This window comes from Lolium rigidum, chromosome 3, assembly GCF_022539505.1.
Source record: "Lolium rigidum isolate FL_2022 chromosome 3, APGP_CSIRO_Lrig_0.1, whole genome shotgun sequence".
NCBI lineage: Eukaryota > Viridiplantae > Streptophyta > Magnoliopsida > Poales > Poaceae > Lolium > Lolium rigidum.
The window spans coordinates 62,611,211-62,633,340 of NC_061510.1; the positions used below are offsets into that span (position 1 = coordinate 62,611,211).

Consider the following 22,130-nt stretch of genomic DNA (forward strand, 5'->3'; position numbering starts at 1 on the left):
TCACCATAACATAGTATTCTCTATCCATCGGATCCCGACAAACACAACATATAGTATTACAGATAGATGATCTTCATCATGTTAGGCAGCTCACAAGATCCGACAATGAAGCACATAAGGAGAAGACGACCATCTAGCTACTGCTATGGACCCATAGTCCAGGGGTGAACTACTCACTCATCACTCCGGAGCGATCATGGCGATGAAGAGTCCTCCGGGAGATGATTCCCCTCTCCGGCAGGGTGCCGGAGGCGATCTCCTGAATCCCCCGAGATGGGATTCGCGGCGGCGGCGTCTCTGGAAGGTTTTCCGTATTGTGGCTCTCGGTACTAAGGCTACAATAAATCGCCCAAGTAGTGCTATGTATAAGTTGTGGATGTTCGTGTCGTGTCGTCGCTACGGCGTACTCTTTGGAGAGTTCACCACCAAGGGACACATGTTGGCTGCTTTGCATTGCCCCTGAATTCTATGGCCGATTGGTGGCCCTCGTCCAGGAGTTCAACCTCCATGTGTAGGCCTTCATCAACCATGTGCAGGAGATCGTCGTTGCTTTGCCCCCAAGTGGCTCGTCCCCGGAGGCGTCGTGATTGCCGGCGATTTTGGTTCTTGAGGTCGCCGGCGATTTTGGTTCTTGAGCATCCCGAGCAACTTCCCCTCGGATCTCGGCACGGTTCGTACCTTGAGGTCGCCGGCGAGCGGTGGAGATGGTACCGAGGCACCTGATTAATTTTCTAAGTTTTCTGTTGGGTTTCTTTGTGTAAATTTTGATGCCTTATCTTCAGATACTAGGTTTTCTAGGGCAAGAGTTGTAATAGGGCATCTTTGTTATTGTGTGCCCACCGCTTATAAATACAGCTTCTAGGCCTTTCGAGGCCAGTCTTTGCTCAAAAAAAAAGTTTAGTACAAAATTGTTCTACATTAAATTTAAATTTAATAAAAAGTGAACTGAGGTAGGTAGTACTACCTCTAACCCAGTGTGTGAGGCCTACATATATTTCTAGATTGTCAATTTAATCAACATAATATAAATTATATATTAAAAAACACATATCATTCGAAAGCTCGGATGTCATATTTTATAATGGTATAATTTTTAGGTTCTACGATTTGTATTGGGTCTAACCCAGCGGAGCGGAGGCGTGTATTGCGGTACATCTGGCGTCGGCGGCAGAGGATTTAGATCGCGCTGCTCACAGTCACCTCACTGCGCCACGCGCGGGCCAAGTGGCTAGGGTAAGACATATCGCGGACCTCAGCACCGCCTCGAGTCCTCACCTCATCGGGCCACCCACCCCCTTCGTCGTGATCAGGGGCACGTTGCGCCCATGCACGCTACGGCCTCCCACGTAGCTCAGGTCTCACGCCACGCATCGCCACTTCACCAGCTTTAGCCTCCGTCGTCTACATATGAGACCTCGAACCCTCCCGTTCAATTCAGAGACCGCGTGAGGTCAGGGCGAAAGAGAAAACAAAGACTTCCAATCATGGCGGTGGCGACGGCTCGGTGGCTCATCCTGTTCCTGGCCGTGTCAGCCGCGGCGTGGGCGTCGGCGGACAAGCAGCAATGGAAGGCCGGCGGTGCGGTGGGCGGCCAGGTCGTGCAGAAGGAGAAGCGGAGGGTGGTCGCGGCGAGCGAGGCCGGCACCGTCACGGCCGCCGATGTCGTGGACGCGGCGGGCACGGTGTACCGGCTGCAGTTCATCACCATGGATCCCGGCGCCCTGTTCCTCCCCGTGCAGCTGCACGCCGACATGGTCTTCTACGTGCACAGCGGTACGCAGCAGCACTGCATACATTTCTTTTTCTTTTTGGAGATTGACAGTTCATACTTATACTTGTATTCGATGTAATGCTAGTACTCGTTTTATCTGAATGATTTTTGGTGGGCAGGGAGGGGTAATGTGACTTACATCCAAGAAGGGGCCAGCGAATCAAGCTCGCTGGAAGTGGAGCGAGGAGACGTGTACAACTTGGAGCAGGGCAGCATCTTGTACATCCACAGCTACCCAAACGCCACCAGAGAGCGCCTTCGGATCTACGCCATCTTCAGTAGCAACGCCATCGGCTCTGATGATCCCTCGGTACGTACAAGTCAAATCGGTTTCTGTGTTTGGTGTCTGTAATTATTATTTTGGTGATCGATACTGACGAGTACCAAACATTTCAGCATCCGACGTCGGAAGCATACACGAGCGTCAGTAATCTACTGAAAGGATTTGAGGCCCAAATTCTCCGTCTGGGATTTGGGGTTTCCCCTGACGTTGTGAAGGCGATCAAATCGGCGGAGAGCCCACCGTCGATCATACCGTACAACCCAGATCAAGAGAAGAAGCAGGAAAGGGAGTCGAATTGGACGGAACAAATCTTGGATGCGCTGTGGGGAATCGGTGATCCAGTGAACAAGAAGAAGAAGAAAGAGAAGAAGCAGAAGGGCAAGAAGGAGAAGTCCAAGACATTCAACTTCTACTCGGGCAAGCCGGACGTGGAGAACTGCTTCGGGTGGAGCAAAACCATGACCAACAAAGATCTCCAGAACCTGAGGGGGTCGGATATTGGCATGTTCATGGTGAACCTGACCACGGTGAGTGCCTCGCTCGCTGTTGCATTCAGTAGTTCTGTTGATAGGACTGTAGTGTCTGAAGTCTGAACTGTCCGATTTGCAGGGATCCATGATGGGGCCTCACTGGAACCCGAAAGCGACGGAGATCGCCATCGTAACACACGGATCAGGGGTCGTGCAGACGGTATGCCCGAGCAGCCCGTCGAGCACCGGAGGCGACACCGGCCACCACGAGCAGGGCGGCAGGGGTGGCCGAGAAGGCGAGAGAAACCACCACGAGCAGTGCAAGAACTCGGTGTTCCGGGTGAAGGAAGGCGACGTGTTCGTGGTGCCGAGGTTCCACCCGATGGCGCAGATGTCGTTCAACAACGGGTCGTTCGTGTTCGTCGGGTTCAGCACCCACATGGGGCAGAACCACCCGCAGTTCCTGGCCGGGAGGCAGTCGGTGCTGCAGGTGATCGGCAAGGAGATCCTGGCGCTGGCGCTGGGGCAGAAGAACTCCACCGCCGTGGAGAAGCTGCTGTCGGCGCAGACGGGCTCGACCATCATGGCGTGCATCTCGTGCGCGGAGGAGCTGGAGAGGAAGGCGGAGCAGGAGGAGCAGGAGGGTGGGCACGGGAAGGGTGGTGGCGACGACGAGGAAGAACGGAGGAGGAAAGAGGAGGAGGAGAGGAGGCAGAGGGAGGAGGAGGAGCAGAGGAGACGGGAGGAGGAGGAAGAGAGGGCGAGGAAAGAGGAGAAGGAACGGAAGCAGAGGGAGGAGGAAGAGAGGGCGAGGAAAGAGGAGAAGGAAAGGAAGCAGAGAGAGGAGGAAGAAGCAAGGAGAGAGGAGAAGGAGCGGGAGGAGGAAGAGAAGGCGCGGCGAGAGGAGAAAGAACGAAAGCAGAGGGAGGAGGAAGAGCAGAGGAGGCGCGAGGAGGAGGAAGAAGCGGCAAGGAGAGAGCAGGAGGAGGAAGAAAGGCGCAGGAGAGAGGAGGAAGAAGGCGGCGGTGGACAAGGCGGAGGAGGAGACGAACCACCAAGAGAGAAGGAGGAGGAAACAGGAGGTCGTGGCAGAGGTGACGAGCCGCCGGAAGAGGGGGAGGAAGGCGACTGGGGAGGAGATTCGGCCAAGAACCTGAAGAAACGCTACCGTGTTCGCAAGGGCGCCGTGTTCTACAGCGCCTGAAGATCGACTGCTGAATTCCCCCTGGATCGCATTGCATGCTTTCTGCAATTCCGCTGTGAGCTTCCCTGAGTAGTAATAGTACGAATAATGGTGGCCTCGCTCTCCTGATAGCGAGCTTAATCGTGTCGTTTCTGTTCTTGTCAGCTGTGTTTGCAGTTTTGTATGGTCTGCCACTGTGTCTGTGTGGTGCTGTAGCTGGTTCATAGAAGAGCTTCTGCATTAGTGCGTTTTCGTAAATAAAGAACTGTTTGCTGGACCTGGACGCAAGGCAATTGGGTCGTCGCCATCAACAAGAGTCCATGAGCTCTTTCAGGATTCAGAAGATGTGCTGGACTGGGCAGTAGCAAGAAGCACTACAGGCCCGTTCCCTTTTGGCCCAGTGCCGTCTTCTCTTTTTTCCTCCTGTTCTGCATTCGCTAGCACCGCACAGCCGCTCCACTCTTTAGTCCCACCTCGAAACTTCAGAAACAAAACAACCAGCTTAAATACCCGGCTGGAGCAGAATGTACGCCGAGCTCAGTCACGAGAGCCTGTGACCCATGTGGGGGCATTAGGGTGGTGCGGATGTTTGGTGCGGACTCTGGGCCTGGGCCTATGCTGTAAGACGCTGGCTTGCCCGTTCCAAGTTGCGAAGTGGGCCGAGTGGTTAAGGCGAAGGCCTTGGCCTCTCTGTCCCTGAAGTGGCAGGCACTGCGTGAGGCTGGTTTCACAGAGCAGCGTTCACTGCCCGCTTCCAACGGTGGAAGGATAACAGGCCGCTGCAACATGGGCCCGCTCTGGCACAGGGTCCTTCCATAGCAGACCACCATTTTTTTTTCTCCTAACAATTGATCTTTTCTTCCTCCTATCAGCAGCGCCTTGAGGTGCAGAAAAAATATGGGTGAGGCGAATGTTGCTGCATATATCGAATTTATTCCATTCAAAAACGATTCGCAATTATTGTTTTTCTCTTCTGTCACGGTTTGATGGATGACCAAGGAAACAAAATGGATTTGGGATTGCTGACACGTGAAGAGAAAAAAAATTCAGGCCTTCAGTTTCTACATTTACTGAGGTCGGATTTTAACGACCATGTTTTACCTCATGTATTTTTTGTGTTTACTTTAACATGGAGACAGCTTAAAGACCACAAACTGCGAAGCTAAGGGGTTGTAGTGTTCATCTGTACATTCTGACGTCTAGAAGCTGCTTATATTGAGCGGTGGATGTATGTTACTTAACAATACAGAACGAAAGAAAGAAATACAAACAGGTCCACAGCGCCACAATAACTCGGCAGCCAAAGCAACGATGTCATCACCTCGCCAAGGTCGCACCACCTGAGGTAGCGTCCATGTGGAACCTTCGCGAGACTCCAAAGTGGCCGTCAACCGGCCATGAGAAGCGAGGCAAGACGTGTGTCATCGTCGTGTGTTCTCCACTAAAGAACTCCCAAAGACAGCAGCTACAGATACTGGCCGCATTGCAGCACAACTCGATGTAGCGCCCTTGCCCACCACAACCCGCCCCCCACGATGGCTGGCGAGAAGAGAAAAAAGAGGTCCAACATGGGAGGTGGCAATTTGGCTCATAGGAGCAAATGCTCTCATTATATAAAATAATTAAAAAACAATTTTAAAAATGTTAAAAAATTCTGATATAAATTTGTTGGTGTACATCTTGACATTCTATGTTAGTGCACAAATTTTCGTGGAGAAATAACATTTTATATGGCGTGTATAAAAAAGACAAAAAAATATCCTGTACGTAGTCGTGTTATAGCATCAAAACTTGTCTTTTTTACAGGAGCCACAATTATTTTTAGTTTTTTTGAAAACTTGTGTACCAATATAAAATGTCTAGATGTACATGTAAAAATTTAGTTTAGAATTTTTTGACACTTTGAAATGTGGATTCACATAATGGGAGCATATGCTCCTATGAGCCAAAGTGCATTTCCCTCCAACATGGGCTTATTGACGGATATGCCGACGGTGCAGCACTAACCCACATCCAGCTTCAATACTGAAGCACCACAAAGGAGAGGTTACCTGATGCAACCAGGAAGCACCGGCGACTCGCAAGCAGCTTCTGGCATAGAGCCAACACCTAGACCTAGACTACTAGACCCTCACCCTGCGGCTCAGCACCGGCTGCTGCTGGAGAGGAGGGGAGAGGCCAGCCAGCCCTACATCTGGGGTGTAGCAGATGTAGGAGAGCGAGCACAAGAGCATTGGATATGCACGTTTAGTCAGGGCTAGTCCACAGTTACAGAAATCAGTTGGACACGAAGAGCTTGATAAGCATATTTAAGGAGTAAAACAGCCAAAGATAGGTAAGAACGACGCATCAACAGATGAAGAACAGCATATCATGATATTAATCAAGCATGCTAAAGTACGGACTACTTGCCGAGTGCTACAGCACTAATTTCCTCCAGCAACGCTAGTGAAACCTATTGTACCAAAGTAACACCAGAGCACATAACTCGTGCAGCATTTTCAACCCAAATTTCACATCAGATCATTGCATAGCAGAATTGGTTCCAAAAGGGTGACAGTACTTCCAACAGCAAAACATCTGTACAGCACGTTAATCCAGGAAGTTGATCAGTGTTGGCGCAGGTACCATTTCAGCAATTGGATGGATAAAACCCCTCAGACAGGTATAGCGATCCCCTTGCTCGACATGCTGTCAAGGATGTCGTTCAGCGCTTGGCACAGTCCAGCAATCTGCAGGTGTCAAAGTGCATGCAAAGCATGTTCAGAAATCGGGGGATCAATTTTCTAGATAGTGGTTGTTGTATTACATAGCAGGCGCTTGTGGAAACAAATTGTTGCCAGAGCATGTGGGTAAGTGCAAGTATGCAACAGTGCAAATGCTAGTTTATCGCTATGAAAACAGAAAGAAAAACATGCTAAAACCAAGAAGCAGTTCGCTGCTAAACTAACCTGCTGGTCCCACTGCTGCAGCCCTTCAGTGTCATCTTCAAAGTGTATCACAGCTTCAACCTGTGAACAAAGATGTAGGAATGGATCTCAGGTTGACATCACGAAGAAGTTGAGAAAATATGTTCCAGAATTACATGATTTAATTGATAGCAAATAATAATGACCTGATCAATTGACCCCCGCATTCTATCTTCACAGATCATTCGAGATGCTATCTTCTCAGCCTGCCAGTATAGAAGTCAACAGTAAGTAGTGGCTCAAAATTTTAATGGCTACATAATATCCTATATTAAGTTCAGAACTTTATGCATGATATTTGCATTTCAGTAGGAGCCAAATACAAACAAAGAGCTGACCCTGATCTATGTTTCCATGTTGTATGAATTTAATGTACTCCATTTATGCTTTACAGAGAAGTTAAGTTTCCTTTTACAAGTCATGGGCAAAACATAGTAGGCAGTCGAGGCTGCTGGCAGAGTTCAGGGAAATGAAAGAAGCAAAACATGAGCAAAGAATATTACCTTCCTAGGGTCAATGCCTAACAATGTTCCAAGCTCATCAAAGCTGCAGAAATAGTTTGATGAGTTAGATCAATCAACCATGATGTATGTACAAACTATCCGTGAATACTAACCTGATATTGGTGTAAAGTTTGCTGGCAGCAAGGAGATTATGTTCAATCATCGCCCGGTCAAGCACAGTAGACTTGTCTGGCAGAAGAGCTTTCTGTTGAACAGTCGAAAACTCCAATCATGAATACCATAAATGACAACTTATCTGGAAAGAGGTAGATATGATTGAAGGTTCTTACTTGATGCGGCTTCAGCTCCTCTGCAAATGCATCAATTTCTGGTTTCCTCAAAATCCTTTCGAGAAAAACCTGAATGTTTGGAAAAGTTAGAGACGGTATCAGTGAAGATAACTTATATCAGGGGAGCATATCGACATAAAATACCTTCTGCAGTATTGGGTATATCTTGAGCTTCGAGCATCTTTCATCCTGAAAGGGGCAAATCATTATAACATCATGCCATAAGTCATAATTTAGGAGTCATTAAAATAAGATGAACTCTGAAAAACAAAAACATTTGTAGATAACTATAACAGTACCAAAGTGTTGGTTCTAGGCAACATAGCCAAAAGACCAAAGAAATCATTCGGATAGAATAAAGATGATGGCTCAGAGAAAGGCAATAATAAGATGTATAGATTGATTGCCATAAGAGGGTTAAAATTGTGTTATGAAAGATTTACAAAAATAGCAAACCAATATAAATGGTTCAAAGGATTATGTTATTAGTAAATTAGTAATTAGTAACAAACTCAGAACTGAGTGCTAGCTCCGTGGCAAGGCTTGCGAGTGCGCAGCCAGCCCACCCGGGTTCGAATCTCCTCCGCAGCGGTAATTCACTGGAGGGGCGGACTAAACGGGTTATCATCCGTAGTGGTAATTCGCTGGAGAGTCTCATCCTAACAACGTATAGCCAAGGGAGGAACATTCCCCCATTGGTCAACGTAACTAGTAACAAACTGCATAATTTCAGAGAACAGGATGATATGATTTATTTCACGTTCCATTATTCGTTCTCATAATTACGAGGGACTATGAATGATGAGTGGCAAATTAAAATTTGTCATCTACCAAAAAAAATACAGAACTAAGTTGGCAACTTAAACCAGTCAGTCTAAAACTTTTAAGAAGTGGTGCAGCTCCAGAAAGCTGCATTTCTTTGGTTGTTTCCAATTGGCAAACACATGATCAAGAGAGAGAACTAGGACGATCATGAGGTTACTAAGTTATTATAGCAACTAATGATACTCAGGATACTGGGTACAAGGGGCAATAGGGTAAATAAAATACTGCCTCCGTGGCTCTGTTCCAAATTAATTGAGGCAGCTTTGTCTAGATACAGATAATAGGTATATACATCCGTATCTAGACAAAGCTCTGTCACTTAATTTGGAACGGACGGAATAGGTGTGAAAAGACATGATGCTACTAGGAGCAATAGGGTAAATATAGGTGTGAAAACATAGGATACTAAGATGAGCGAAGAGACAATACCTTATACAATGTAGCAAGAACACGAGAGCGCTGTGGACCAGCACCAGCCAATATTGTGCATGTTATAGCAGCACTAAGAGCTTGTTCAAGTGCATTTTCATCAATCTCTCTGAGATAATACACAATGAATGTTCCATCAAGATTTTTTGTAGAACAAAATATAGAAGCAATATTAATTCCAAACATGACTTGCGAAATCAATCTAACATAACCAACTGCAGTATCTAATATATGTATCGAGTAGGGCCATACTATTATGTACAATGAGTAAATATTGAAACACTTGCCTTAAAGGTGCTGAACAGAAATTAGACTAGCAAGACAACAAATCAACCATATACAAGACATAATTTTAAGCAGGGTAGATACGTAAATAAAAGTTAAGAAGTTGCAGAAGAGAAAAAAAAACATATGCGGCAGGATGGAGTAAGCCTTACTCATCCCCAATTTGGCGTTGTTCAATTTGAGAGATACCATAGTATCGAAGTGCAGCTTCCAAGAATTTACGCTTTAGATCTAAAATTCTCGCATAGCAGACCTATAAGAGATAAAAAAATAAAAATGAAATAAATGTTATTGTCCTCAGTTGTAGACAGATAAACTGTTAAAACTGTTTCTGCATCAACATACCCTGTATTGTAAGTTCAGAACTTCCTGGTTGCTGTTTGTGACCAAAAACGAGGCTTTGTTAATAAAAGCTTCAGCATTCACTGCATCATCATCCTACAAAAGGAAGAACTACATTAGTCCAGCTGACAATGCAATGACAATAAAAGCTAGGAAAACCACTAACCTCCAAATAGAGTCGTGCAATCTGGACACACTTGGATAATTTGTTTGTGTCGTCAAGCATCCTGATTTTTAGAAGATGGTCAGAATTCCCTGACTAACAGAAAAATCCATTCACATATTTTGAGAGACAGGCTTGTTCCTACCTGATTCCCGAGTCCAAGTCAATGCCACTAAGCATTTGTGCTGCTCTCGACCATTGTTGTTCGGATTCATAGAGTTCTGCAAGCTTCTCTCTAATCACTACTACCTGCATTTAGATAGACAGCAAAATCCTTGATTAAGAATATTCCAGCATTTCTTTACATTATATAAGACAAGGGTCAAACACGAAGTTGCTCAAAACGAGTTAATGAGAAGTTACAGAACACAGAGACAGGTACTGCATAAGTTGTCTGTAATAGAGAAAAAAAACATAAGACATTCATATTCTCAAACAAGAGATCTGTACTATATAATAAACATTTTATATGCAGATTCTGAAATAGCTGTAACATTTCCATATAAAATCACTGGATGAATTATTTCCACAAGATGACAAGCAGTAAGCATTCTTCGTACCTTCTTCAAGCATGGTCATAGATCAACCAGCTTTGGTCTACACAATCCTCCAAAACTAGGTATATTTGTTTAAAAGAACACTTATTCCACATTGCTTTACTTTCATGGTGACTACTGACTACTGCCTAGCAATGAATAGCTAAGACCTATGACACAATTACCATAACTGCAATAACAGAAATCACACTACCATAATTGCAATAAACAGAAATCACACTACTCCAGAACGGCTAATTTTAGGGATCGTTTTCAGTAGCATAAGAAAGTTCAAACACACAAGACAGTACAAATTGCAACTTCAACAAGAGCACCCAAACAGGAAGACTAAATAAGTAACTAATAGATATTTCGATTTCTGAATTGCAATGCACCAGAGGGACATGATTCATGAAGCTATCTCTACATATTTAGAATTCCACATCATATGAGCATGGAACAAGTGTCAGAAGTGAGTGCATGTATTGCATTGCAAATTTACAATCTCTACTCATATACATGATTATGAAGTATGAACAAAAACTAGGAAGAAATGATATGCAGAATCTGTAGAAATAAGGTCACGAAAATAAAAAATGATTTGATCTAAAACTCAGCCCAGATATGCACTGCCAACTTTTACAATACAATCAATTATCTGCATCCCTAGAAATTCAATGGTCACTAGATCGAATAATAGTTCAATGCACATCCAAGGTCTCATACAAGACAGAACATTCACTAGAAGATGACACTCATAAAAGTATCTTCCTTTATAAGAACATGAAACGCTCAACAGCAGAAGCACTGCATTTACCTCCCTGGACTACTTAATCAAATGGATTAACAATTATTGTGAACCTAGCCTGGGAATTTTCTGCCAATAACACATTATAGGCTGACAAGCATCTAAGAACTAACTTGCTTGGTAAATATCCCCTTCCAGTGTAGTCTCTGCCTGCCACCATTTGCTTGGCATATGTAAGTTAACGTATTAACCTAACGAGCTTCAGGGCATTAACCTCGAGTGCTGGACTAATAGTTATCCTGCTGCAGCTTAGTAACGAACTATCGAGAGAATACTCAAAATAAGTTAGCCATATGGGTTAATAAGCTTAACGGATTCGCTAAGCTGTTTTAGAGTTAGGTCTTCTTATTAATAATGGCTAACAGACTAACACGGCTTTTAATGGCCGTGCAGTTGATTGACTGGCATAGCTTGACTATAGCTCTATTTTCCGTGAAGACTATGCTAACTGAAAATCCAAATGACACGGAACATTATCCTCACTACTTGTCCCTGTGTACACAATCTAGGCCGAGGCTGCATAAACGAGCAATACTCCCTCAGAGAAAAATCAGCCAGAACCCAAATTGGCCATTCCAAGCCAAATCTCACAAAAACAACAGAAAATCCCATTACAGCAGAAGCAATGTATGTACTACTAGGAGCTAATTGGTCAGTTCAAAACATTCAGTTTGTAGATATGTTGGCCAACTGCAAAAAAAGGTAAGCGCTGTGATAGCAATTTCCCCAAATATATCATGGCATTGTATAGCATCTCTACAGATTGTGCAGTACAACATACTACAACTAGTACAGAGCAATCTGGCAGTTGAGATTAGCCTGATAGGAACGGAAAGGTGTGTACCTGCTCCTCAAAGGAGACCACGCGAGGCTGGATCTGCGTGAGCGCGTAGTGGGCGACCTCCTTCTGGGAGTCCGGCTCCAGCTTCCCGAGCTCCTGCGCGAAGGTCTGCAGCAGCTGCCGCGACACCACGAGCGGCACCTCGTCCGACACCACTGCGCTCGCACCAATCCCAAACCGTGAGACCCAAATAGAAACGAAATACCGAGAACTCTGAGGTTAGGGTTCGGGGAGAGCGCGTTACTGTGGTTAAGGAAGCGCTTGGCCTGGGCGATGTCCGGCGGGGAAGAGGAGAGGACGGAGGCGAGGATGTGGCGGTACTGCTCGATCTTCTGGCGCTGGTCGGCGATCGCCGCCGCGCTGGCGAGGGCGCTGTCCATGGCGTGCGCCGCCTCCGCTGCCGCAGAGAGCCGGAGAGGTCGGAGGCTGTCCTCGCCGGCGTGGGGGACGGGGTAGCTAGGGTTTTGGCGTTTGATCTGCGGAGAAGAGGAGATTGGGAGGAAAGAGCTAGAACTGGGTTTTGCACATGAACTGGACTCTTGGCTATATTTCGCTGGACAGTAAGGCAGACGATGGGCCGTTTTGATATTTGGGCCTAGCATTTTGTTGCGTGCAGCGAATATGGGCCAAGTTAGCCTTCAACGTTTTAACCTTTTGAGGCCCGGTTTTAGATAGACCTCTGGAAACATACTCTGCTAATTCTGGACAAATGGTTAGTGTGGCTAAATCAAGCATCTATTTTAGTCCTAAGACAATGTTGAGACAAGAGTTGAGATTTGCAATACCCTCAACATTAACTTGAAGCTTGGTTTGATAAATATTTGGGACTTCCTACTTTGGTGGGTGCTGACAGAGGTGATTGTTTTATGCATTTTTGTTGAGAGGATTATTCAAATGATAAAAGGTTGAAAGGAAAAGAAAAAATAGTTGTCCATTGGAGGAAAGGAGAATCAATCCATGTCTATGCAATGTCTATTTTTTATTTTCCAAAGAATATGTGTAAAAAAATTACATATTTAATTGCACAATTTTGGTGGGGGGGGGGGGGGTCATGACGAAGGAAAAAAAAGATGCACTAGTATTCTTGGTGGAAATTGTGCTTCCCGGAGAGGGGAGGAGGAATGGGTTTTTGTGATCGTCACTCGTTCAATCTTGCCATGCTAGCTAAGCAAGTATAGAGGCTGATCTCAGAACCTATGAGGGCCAACTATTATCTTCACGGAAACATCCTAAAAGAGGGTCCAAAATCTAGCATTTCGTTCAATTGGAAGAGTCCGGTCGGGCGCGTGGGCTGGCCCATTAACAAGCCACACATAACCGAATGCTAATCGAATTACCGTTCCCAACTCTCCATATATAACCTCATTTAAAGGTTTGAATTCCAACGACCGCTTCAGGATGAGCCACAAATAGGGTTTGCCCAGAGGCTTCCTACAAAGACTGTCCCAATAGTCCAGCTGACATAGGGATGTACCTTTGTTAACGGGATTTACGTTGTAGCGTTCATATCGTCATCATCCTCAAGTGCACCATCCCCATAGGTTCTCCTCCTTGGGAAAGTTGTCATCTCGCCTCTTACAGGCCATCCACCATGGTTGTGGCCACGTGGCACAAAACGTCGTGGTTCAGCTGTCCCGTTAGCACGTTGAGTAGAAAACATCCAGCATCCATAATATCCATAATAGAGATCCTTCTCCTCCTAAACTCCATTACCGCATTCTTCATGGGCATGGCCAAGGAGGCCACAATGCTTATAGAAAAACGGAAGCTTCTCATACTTCACAGCCGACCTCTTCCTGCCTTTTGCTGGTTATTGAGAGAAATACAAACCACATGAGGGGTTTTCATATGTCGATCATCACTCTGATTCTAATAATTTCATTCATAATACAACTTAGGATTCATCTGCACCTCCTTAGGTTTCCCCACTCGCTTTGCAAGATCATCAACAACAGATTTTTCTATACAGTTCAGGGATACCATGAATCTGGGACCAGACGTGCCTGCCACCGGGTCTTCCAGACCATCGTAGTGTTGGATCAACACTGTTATAAATGTGACAAGCAAATAACAAAGAACGAAAAGGAAAACGCATCGGAGACACAAGATTTTAACGTGCAACACAGAGGGGAAAACCCACGGGTGCCAGCTAGCAAAACTTCACTATATCGGGGAGTGTTTACAAACATCGTGGATTATCTTATAATCTGATAAACCCTAGCCAACGGCTTACAAGAGGTATATATAGACGGTGGCATCGCTCCGCTCGTCAGAAGTTAGGCTCCATTTAGAATGAATTTGGATCACAATATAACAAACACACCCCATCCCCTAAAGGTCCATGGACTTTGATGTACCACTTTCTTCCAATCCCCTAGACAGTGCATCTGGAGGATGAAGAGTTTCTCGCCAGCTTCTCAGCAGATCGACTCTCGAGCGAAGTTCCAGATTGCCTTCAATGTCCCAAACAAAGCTTCAACACTGAAAGATCTTCTTGTGATAACCTTACCAATTGCCAACCAACGAGCATCCTTCCGATACTACTGATCTCTTCAGCACCAATCACCACGTCATCCAGTTCATCCTCACGGAGATGTTTCAACATGTCAACGATTTCCGATTTATCTCCCATCATCGCCACGGAGGGACCATCACCTTTTTCCGCCATCCAATCGTAGACACCAAACCCTGACCTCACGAGAGAGTCGGGAGAGACATGGCAGAGCAGAAAGACATATCACGGTGCTAGAGGAGTTCCAGGTTGGATTCAGGTTCGGGATAAATCCGATCTCATGGAGCGACTGGATCGCCACCGGAGCAAGGAGACCCTAATGAGAGGGTACGGTGTGACCTTGCCTTACACTATTCTGTACGGTGTAACCTTGCCGTTCTGAAGATTAAATCCAACCAAATGAACTAGCAGCCGTGCACGGTGCACCCATTATTACTGATACTAACAATTCCATGCAACAAGAGACAGCCTTAGGTAGGATGCGTCTCCATCTTTTGTGTTCTTTCTTTCCCCTTCGTCAACTTGATTGCAGTGTTCCACATGATGACAATCATGTGTCGTAAACTTCAGGGGTCGTAGATTCCACTGTTCTAACCACCAATTATTCCATGTGAACGTGACCGGCCGATGCGGAGTATCTGCTTCCCTGTGGTAGCTTACTTCTACATTGTACTGGAAGAAGACGTCCAACTAATTACAACGTCATATTAAAAACTTGGATTCGTAGGTATGTTGAGAGTACCCCGTAGTATATTTAAGTTAGCATTGTCAACACAGTACTATGATATTCTAGATGCTGAAATTATCTTTGATCATATGCAAATTGCAGGGCTAAAGAAAGATCAGGTCGGCCGTTGATGGAGGCACGCAGCCAACCACAAGACTGCATCACCAGGGAGTGAAATATCATACCGAAGGCATCAACCACCCAAACATGCATGTACCTGGCGCCACAGAAATAGCAATAAAATGATTTTCAAGGAGAAAAAGTTGTTTCTCACTTATTTCTACATATCCAAAGCAACCATATTACGGATTTATGGCAAGTGCTCTAGCTCTAGCAAGTTATCAAATATAACCGCAACACTGGATGGAATATAAGGTAGAACCTATTTAGATGACTGATATTATAACATGATATTGTTCATAAGTACCTGACATTTGGAGGGAAAGTCCCCGAAATCATAGTGACTGTATCGCTCTTATGACCTATAGTATTGTATAAAGCTGGATATTAATCCTGAAGTGTGGTATTATATCTAACCACTTATCCTCCTAGAATCTAATTGTTGGCATGTACTTAATATTAAACAATCGAAAGTGGAAAAAATGTTTCTTCATCGCCATTAAACTGGCCTAAAAATAAGAGTCGCACGGTTTCGAAAAGGCCTGGGACAATGCTTTTGAGCCTATGTATCGAGGAGGGGCATATTTTTAACCTCAAGGTCATGAATTCCTAGCCCACCTTCACCTTTGGATCGACAAACCACATTTCATTTTACCGGTCGATATTTCTTTTTCTCACTATTAGGGATGACACCCGCAGAGTATGAATACGGATGGAGCCAGCGCATACCCGTATCGATCTACTCCGATTTTACCCATCACCCGTACCCACAATTCATCAATGGGTATAAAATTTTCTCATACCTGTCACCCAACATGGTAAATGGGTGCACGCGTGTACTTTTACCCGCGTTTACAATGCATGAAATTGCGAGAAAAATAGTGATAAAAATCAATATGAAACCATAATTTATAAACAACAATACATTATATACATAAATACATACTTATGAACAACATCATATTACAAACATCACATGCATTCTCACGAAACAACAACAATTACCCATAAATAACAATACATCGGGATACGACCACGTAAAGAATATACGGACTATAGCGGTCACGAGACTGGGTGTATCGATACTAACTAACCTACCAGCGATTGTGGGACTAGGAAGTGAGAGATTTTGCCTAGCTACGTGATTCAGGAGGAATAAGTACTTCAGAATATTACAGAGGCCTCATTTGTCAAATGTTGGACAACTACATGGGTACATGGCTATGAGTTCTATAGTTCCATACCCGTACCCACACAACCTGTTGGCTACAATATTTCCCCATTTACATTCTCATGTGTATTTTTTGTCTCATTCCTGTACTCTTATTGAGTTTGTTACCCGTCAGGTAGGCGGGTAATGGGTACCCATTGTCATCCCTACTCACTATCCCTTGCTAAAAGAATTTGGTAAAAATAAGCAATTTATATAAGACTCTTTTAAATAACTGGAAAAAATAATATGCAGTACCATATTACTTAGTAATGAATTTATGAAAACTAATCTTTCACCAAGGGATAGTAGCTCCTCTTTCCGATTAATTTTTTTTTGCAAGAGTCCTCAACTTGTTTTCATACGGCATTTATGAGTGTTTTTAAATTTATAAAAATATCCAAATACTTAATATGATAACGGCCTTGCTCGTAACTATATAGTTTGCAATAGAGAGCCCCCTTGTCCTTGATCGACCTCCCCGAAACAAAATTATTCACTCCGGTGGACGTTTATTTTGAGCCCGGAAATCTGTTTGAATGCTGATAAAATTAATTTCAATTATTAGCTTTAACAAGTTCATACTCCGTCAAAAGGATAGTCCACCATAAAAAGATGTGGAACTGCCCATTCAATCCATCCATTTATCTGCTTCCCTATGCTAGCTTCATTCTACATTGTACCGAGGAAGATTACGTCCAAATAATCACAAGATCATATTAAAATGGACTCATAGAATCATAGTTACGTTTCCGGTAGCAATAGATTTAAGTTAGCATTGTCAACAGAGCGCAATGATATTGTAGATGCTGAAATTATCTTTGGTCGTATGTTGCAAACTGCAGAGCTAAACAAAGATGAGGTCGGCCGTTGATGGAGGCAGGCATCCAACCACCCACCGAAAGACTGCATCAGCAGGGAGAGTGAGATATCCTATTTTAAGGCGTCAATCACCAACACATGCATGTACCTGGCGCCACAGAATTAGCAATAATATGAATTTCAAGGAGCGGGAGAATTGTACGCAATCTGATCGATGACCAGTGCTGGGAAATCATTTGAGGTAGTAGTAGTAGCTTGAATGCTCGTGGTCACCCATCGCAAGAACCCGTCCAGCTGAAGGCAGGCAGGTGGGCACCAGATTTAATTCCACTTATGTATCTGCTTTACTGTCGTGACTAAATGCAGGGGCCAGTCAGGTGGCAGCAAGATGACAAGAACAAGGAAGCAAACGAGGAAGAACAAATGCAAGACGACAGAGAGAAGACCCTGAAGAGAGAAAGAGACTGATGAAGAACTCAGGTCTCAGGAGCAGGCTTCGTGCTAAGCAAAAGAAACAAAAGTACAGTAACATACTTGTAAGTTGTAACTTCGTGCTAAGCTAAAAACAAAAGAACATCTGGAAGAACTACTCCAGCTGCTAATTACTCGTCCTCTCCACTTTCACAGTAACTCCAGCTGCTACGTACGTGTTACTTGTGGTCAAAGGATTGGCGAGCTACTCGGATTCCTCTCCCATGGCTTTGACTGAGTGCCACGGGCAGCGCCGAACGTCTCCGCGGCGCCGGTGCCACTCCCGGCCATGCCCACCGCACCGCCCATGGGTTGCATGAACACGGAAAAGCCCCTGCTGGCCGTCGCGCCCGTGGGGCTCATTCCCAGGCCCAGGAAATCCACGGTGGCCGGCTTGCCGCTAAACATCGACGACTGACCCATGATGAGCTCCGGGAAGCCGGCCGGGCCTCCGGTCGAGTCGTACGGTAGCGCGAGGCCTAGCCCGGCCGACATCATCGGCGCCGGCTCAGGCTCCATCCGCGGCGGCCATTGCAAACCATCCGAGAAGGGCACCTGCATGGCTCCTCCTTGATGGCCGTGGAGCTGCTGTGGCTGGCCAGACGACGTGGACGCCTGGGACGACGACGACACGTCGAGGCCCAGCCCGCGGAGGAAGGAGGAGCTGGAGGAGGTGGCGCCCATCTGCGCGGCCTTCTGGAGCAGCGCCGTGGCGGACATGTGCGGTGACGGGGACGGCGGCGGCGCGAGATGCTGCTGCCGGTCGGCTGATGCAGGGGCGGAGAAGAGCGAGGAGGAGGCGTCCGTCGCGAGGCATAGCGGCGCGGGCTTGGCGCGCTCCGGGTGGTACTGCGGCGCCTGCGCGACGGAGGAGGGCGCGAACATGCTGCCGAGGAGGCTCTGCGAGTTGGCCGACACGCTGCTGGTGCTGGCACTGACGTTGGCGCCGTTGACCGACGGCGGCGACTGCATCATCTGCGCCGGCGCCGGCGGCGTGTACTGGACGACGGGGTCGGGCGCGGCGACGATCTCCCGCTCTGCATGAACCGCGAAGTGTCAGCAAATCAGGAGCTAGATTCAGATTACAGCGAGTAGATTAATGATAGTAAAGCTCGTGCAGTAAAGACAGACGCGGAAAGCAACGAGAGGGGGGAGGCCAAGTCATGATGCGGGCCTTTCTCGTGGACAAACTTTCTCGGCCGATGATTCGGATTCCAAAAAGGCTCTCCACTCACTCCAACTGGGATTACATCAGAAAGTGCCTAGATCAAAGCTCTCAGAAACGACCTTTGCACGATCCTAAAAAGAAACTAGCAACAAATCCCCCAAAGTCCAAAGATTGAATCTCGCAGTATCCTGATGTATATTGTAAATTTGTAATCTAACGCGTGCGTAAAATAATGGATATCGAGATGCGCGCGAGGAAGAACTTGGTCGCAGCTCTCGGACAAAAGCAATTTGTTTTTGGAAGCTCTCAGAGTTGTAGACAAAAATCAGACACTGTAAGTATGACTGTAATTTGTCCCAAGTGTCTCCACGAGTTCACAGTTTTACAGACAAGACCGTAACAATCCAAAATAGCGCAAGCGTCAAAGAAGTGGTACTAGCTAGCAGTACTGTCGAGTTTGACCATAGATAGGGATGGAGAGCAGCTAACATGGACGGGCGAATAGTATTGCGTTGACCATTACTACTCACCTTGGTTGTCCTCCTGTTGCGGCGCGGGCGCCGGGGCCGGCGGTGGCGGCAGCTGCTGCAGCGGCACCGGTGCGGCGAGTAGTGGCGCTTGCTGCGGCGGCGGTGGTAGCGCCAGCGGGGCACCAGCCGCCGAGGTTCCGTCCTCCGCCGGCGGGGCGCGCGCCTTGGCGTCCTCGGCCAGCGCGTCGCAGAAGGCGCGGTGGGTGATGAAGCTGTCCCGCCTGCACGAGTGAGTCAGCACCACCATTAGAAATTCGTGACGGAAACCGAAGCTATTTGTGGCGGCGAGGAAGAAGGGTCGGACGAACGGACCTTGAGAAGAGCGTGCCGCAGTCGCATCTGTACTCCCTGGAGCCGCAGGTCTTGGCGTGCGCCTTCCAGTCGGACTGCACGGCGTACTTCTTGGCGCACTTTTCGCACTTCCACTTCTTCTCGCCGTGCTTGCGGCAGAAGTGCTTCTTGATGCCCGTGAGGTCGCCGAGCGCGCGGGACCTGTCGTGGTGCACGCAGGTGGGCTCGGGGCAGACGTAGACGCGCTTGCGCACCTCCTTGCCGCTCCGCTGCCGGAGCTTCCAGGGCAGGTTGTGGCCGCGGCGGTGCAGCTGCAGGTTCTGGTCCCGCTGGAAGCCCTTGCTGCAGATCTCGCACACGAACCGGTTCGTCGCCATCAGCGTCTTGGGCGACAGCGCGATCACCTCCGCGTCGGGATCTGCGTTGCGCAGCGGGGGAGGAGACATGAAGCATACTTGCCATCGATCGATCTATCGATCGCCCTCATGGGAGGAAGCAACACTTGTCGATTGACTAGGTAAATTAATCGCGCGGTTTTGGTCAATCGTAGGTTAGAATAGTCACCTGGCATGCCGGGCAGGGCGCGCTTCTTCTTGGCGGGCGGGCCGGGCGGCGGCAGCTGCGGCGGCGGCGCCGCGGCGGAAGATGAGACGCCGCGCTCGGACGATGTCTCCACCTCCATACCGTAATCTTGCTTCTGCTGGAAGGCCTTGCGGTGGGGCAGCTGCTGCTACTACTGGAAGAAGAGTCCAAGAAGGGAGCTGCCTGGAGCATAAAAGCGCGCGCAATCGGACGTGGGAGGCGATGTACGTGGACGCTGTGGAGCTACCGGCCAGTCGCGGGCGCGGCAACCACCGGTCGCGGAGAGGCGACGGAGGTCAGGCGGGCGGCTGCTCGTGGGCGTGGCGTGTGGTGATGAGAATGAGAATGGTGGGAGGAGCAGACCGAGCCGAGCCGGCCGAGTAGAGTATAAAAAAGAGGAAGGAGAGGTAGGGAAGAGCGGTGCATTAAGTTGGGGAAGAGAGTGGCTGACGACGCCGGTGAGGTTACCCACCTCCATCGGCGGCCGGGCGGTGACGACGGCGACGCGGAGGGGATCGCTGTCGTACACGTGGGAGAAGAGGTTGGCATCTGGCTCGGCTAGTGGACTCAAGCGGGGCGCCGAGCTTCGCAGGCGCCTTTGTCGTCTTGCGCGCCTCCTAATATTCCCTTGGACTTTTGCGGCCTTCTCTTTTTTTTCTTCCCTCCTTCCTACTCCTACTACAGTCGCTGGGTTTATTTTGGATGGACGGAAAAAAAAAGGAAAAAAGGGAGAAGGATCAGGCAAGGAGCTGTCTCTGTCTGCTTTGATTGCAGTCTGCTTACATCTGATTTCGGGAGTTTCTGCCCAAGTTTTGCGGCCGATGGATGTGAGCTGAAGCAAACCCTGTATTGCCCAGGTGTCGACGAACGCGTATTTCGGGCAAGCGTGATCCAACTCGCCTTGTTTTCAGAACTAATCCCTCAAGTTCAGTTTTTGCCCCTCGTCCTATGTTAAAACTTCTTTAGTGAAGTTGCAATGTCAGGGCATCTCCAACCGGGCGACCCAAATGGACGCATCTGGACGTCCGTTTGGGTCGTCTCCCGGACACGCGGATACGCACGGATGGTCATGACGCATTTTATTCCCCAACGCTGTTGCGACCCAAATTATTGTTCCTTGTTCTTCTTCCCAACTAGTACTAGTTGCCAAGCACAGCTCCGTCGGTCCTCGCCTCGGTCCCCGTCGCCTGGATGGCTGGATGGAGGCTGCTGCCCGTCCGCTCCGCTGGTTGGAGCTTGTGCGCTGGAAGAGAGGTGGAGGGGCGCCCCGGCGGAGCTGCAATGGCGCACGGCTCTGTAGCGACGTAGGCGAAGCTGCTGCAGCGCGGGGCGGCCGGCTCCAACGGCGTGACGAGCGGCCGGCGTCGAGGCGCGCACGCCAACGCCCGTGGCTCGCCCCGGCCCGGCGACTTCCGCGCCCGCCCCCGCCCCGGGCATCTCCACCGGCCAGATAGGCGCCCTCGCCCGCAGCCAGAGAGGTGCGGCCAGATAGGCGCCCCGCGCGGCCAAGACGGCGAGCTCCCGCGCGGCCAGGACGCAAGCTCCCGCGCGGCCAGAGAGCCCCCGCCCGTGCGCGCACGGCCAGCTTCGGCCCCGCCCTTGCCCGCCAGCGCCCGCGCCCGTGCCCGTCGCGGCGAGCTCCGCCCCCGCCCGTGGCCGACGCGGCTGGCGCCGTCCCCGCCCGTGCCCGCCCGCTCGCGTGCTCGTCGCGGCGAGCTCCGCCCCCGCCCGTGCTCGCGCCCGTCGCGGCGAGCTCCGCCCTCGCCCGTGGCTCGCGCGGTCGGCGCCCGTGCCCGCACTCCGTCGCGGCGAGCTCCGCCCACGGCGGCGTGGCAAGCGGCCGGCGTCCGTTCCCGCGCCCGTGCTCGCGGCGAGCTCCGCCCATGACCGCGCCCTTGGTCGTTGCCTTGCGCGTCGTCGTCGGCGAGGTTTGTCGCCGGAGCTCTTTTTGGGAGCAGCGACTTCCGGCATGAGTGAAAAAAGTGGAGGAGTCGGCGCC

The 22,130-nt window shown here is 48.4% G+C and overlaps 3 protein-coding genes across 3 annotated transcripts; 1 reads left to right on the top strand and 2 right to left on the bottom strand.

Annotated features, from left to right (window-relative positions):
* Positions 1-1,484: 1,484 nt before the first annotated feature.
* Positions 1,485-3,728, top strand: LOC124694920 (vicilin-like seed storage protein At2g18540). Its single transcript, XM_047227842.1, has 4 exons — positions 1,485-1,773; positions 1,891-2,081; positions 2,168-2,581; positions 2,664-3,728. Exons 1-4 carry the CDS (start codon positions 1,485-1,487, stop codon positions 3,726-3,728), a joined length of 1,959 nt encoding a protein of 652 aa, XP_047083798.1.
* Positions 3,729-5,988: 2,260 nt separating this feature from the next.
* LOC124696416 (COP9 signalosome complex subunit 4) lies at positions 5,989-12,184 on the bottom strand. Its single transcript, XM_047229149.1, has 14 exons — positions 11,943-12,184; positions 11,702-11,853; positions 9,659-9,762; positions 9,517-9,577; positions 9,354-9,446; positions 9,161-9,261; positions 8,724-8,832; positions 7,614-7,658; positions 7,470-7,538; positions 7,293-7,384; positions 7,180-7,222; positions 6,823-6,882; positions 6,659-6,718; positions 5,989-6,439 (listed from the first exon to the last, which is right to left on the bottom strand). Exons 1-14 carry the CDS (start codon positions 12,076-12,078, stop codon positions 6,365-6,367), a joined length of 1,200 nt encoding a protein of 399 aa, XP_047085105.1. The 5' UTR covers positions 12,079-12,184; the 3' UTR covers positions 5,989-6,364.
* A 5,514-nt stretch (positions 12,185-17,698) lies between these two features.
* On the bottom strand, positions 17,699-20,231 carry LOC124696417 (zinc finger protein GAI-ASSOCIATED FACTOR 1-like). The gene is made up of 4 exons (XM_047229151.1): positions 20,114-20,231; positions 19,571-19,967; positions 19,259-19,479; positions 17,699-18,597 (listed from the first exon to the last, which is right to left on the bottom strand). Exons 1-4 carry the CDS (start codon positions 20,229-20,231, stop codon positions 17,750-17,752), a joined length of 1,584 nt encoding a protein of 527 aa, XP_047085107.1. The 3' UTR covers positions 17,699-17,749.
* Positions 20,232-22,130: the final 1,899 nt, after the last annotated feature.

Bases quoted from the DNA above. Each gene is read 5' to 3' on its own strand.
- LOC124694920 (XM_047227842.1), top strand. From the start codon at position 1,485: ATGGCGGTGGCGACGGCTCGGTGGCTCATCCTGTTCCTGGCCGTGTCA. The intron at 2,082-2,167 runs GTACGTACAAGT...CAAACATTTCAG, and splicing joins TCGGCTCTGATGATCCCTCG to CATCCGACGTCGGAAGCATA. The intron at 2,582-2,663 runs GTGAGTGCCTCG...TCCGATTTGCAG, and splicing joins TCATGGTGAACCTGACCACG to GGATCCATGATGGGGCCTCA.
- LOC124696416 (XM_047229149.1), bottom strand. From the start codon at position 12,078: ATGGACAGCGCCCTCGCCAGCGCGGCGGCGATCGCCGACCAGCGCCAG. The intron at 9,447-9,516 runs GTTAGTGGTTTT...TTCCTTTTGTAG, and splicing joins TTGCACGACTCTATTTGGAG to GATGATGATGCAGTGAATGC. The intron at 9,262-9,353 runs GTATGTTGATGC...TATCTCTTATAG, and splicing joins TTCTGAACTTACAATACAGG to GTCTGCTATGCGAGAATTTT.
- LOC124696417 (XM_047229151.1), bottom strand. From the start codon at position 20,231: ATGGAGGTGGAGACATCGTCCGAGCGCGGCGTCTCATCTTCCGCCGCG. The intron at 19,480-19,570 runs GTCCGTTCGTCC...TCACTCGTGCAG, and splicing joins TGCGGCACGCTCTTCTCAAG to GCGGGACAGCTTCATCACCC. The intron at 18,598-19,258 runs GTGAGTAGTAAT...CGGTTCATGCAG, and splicing joins GCAACAGGAGGACAACCAAG to AGCGGGAGATCGTCGCCGCG.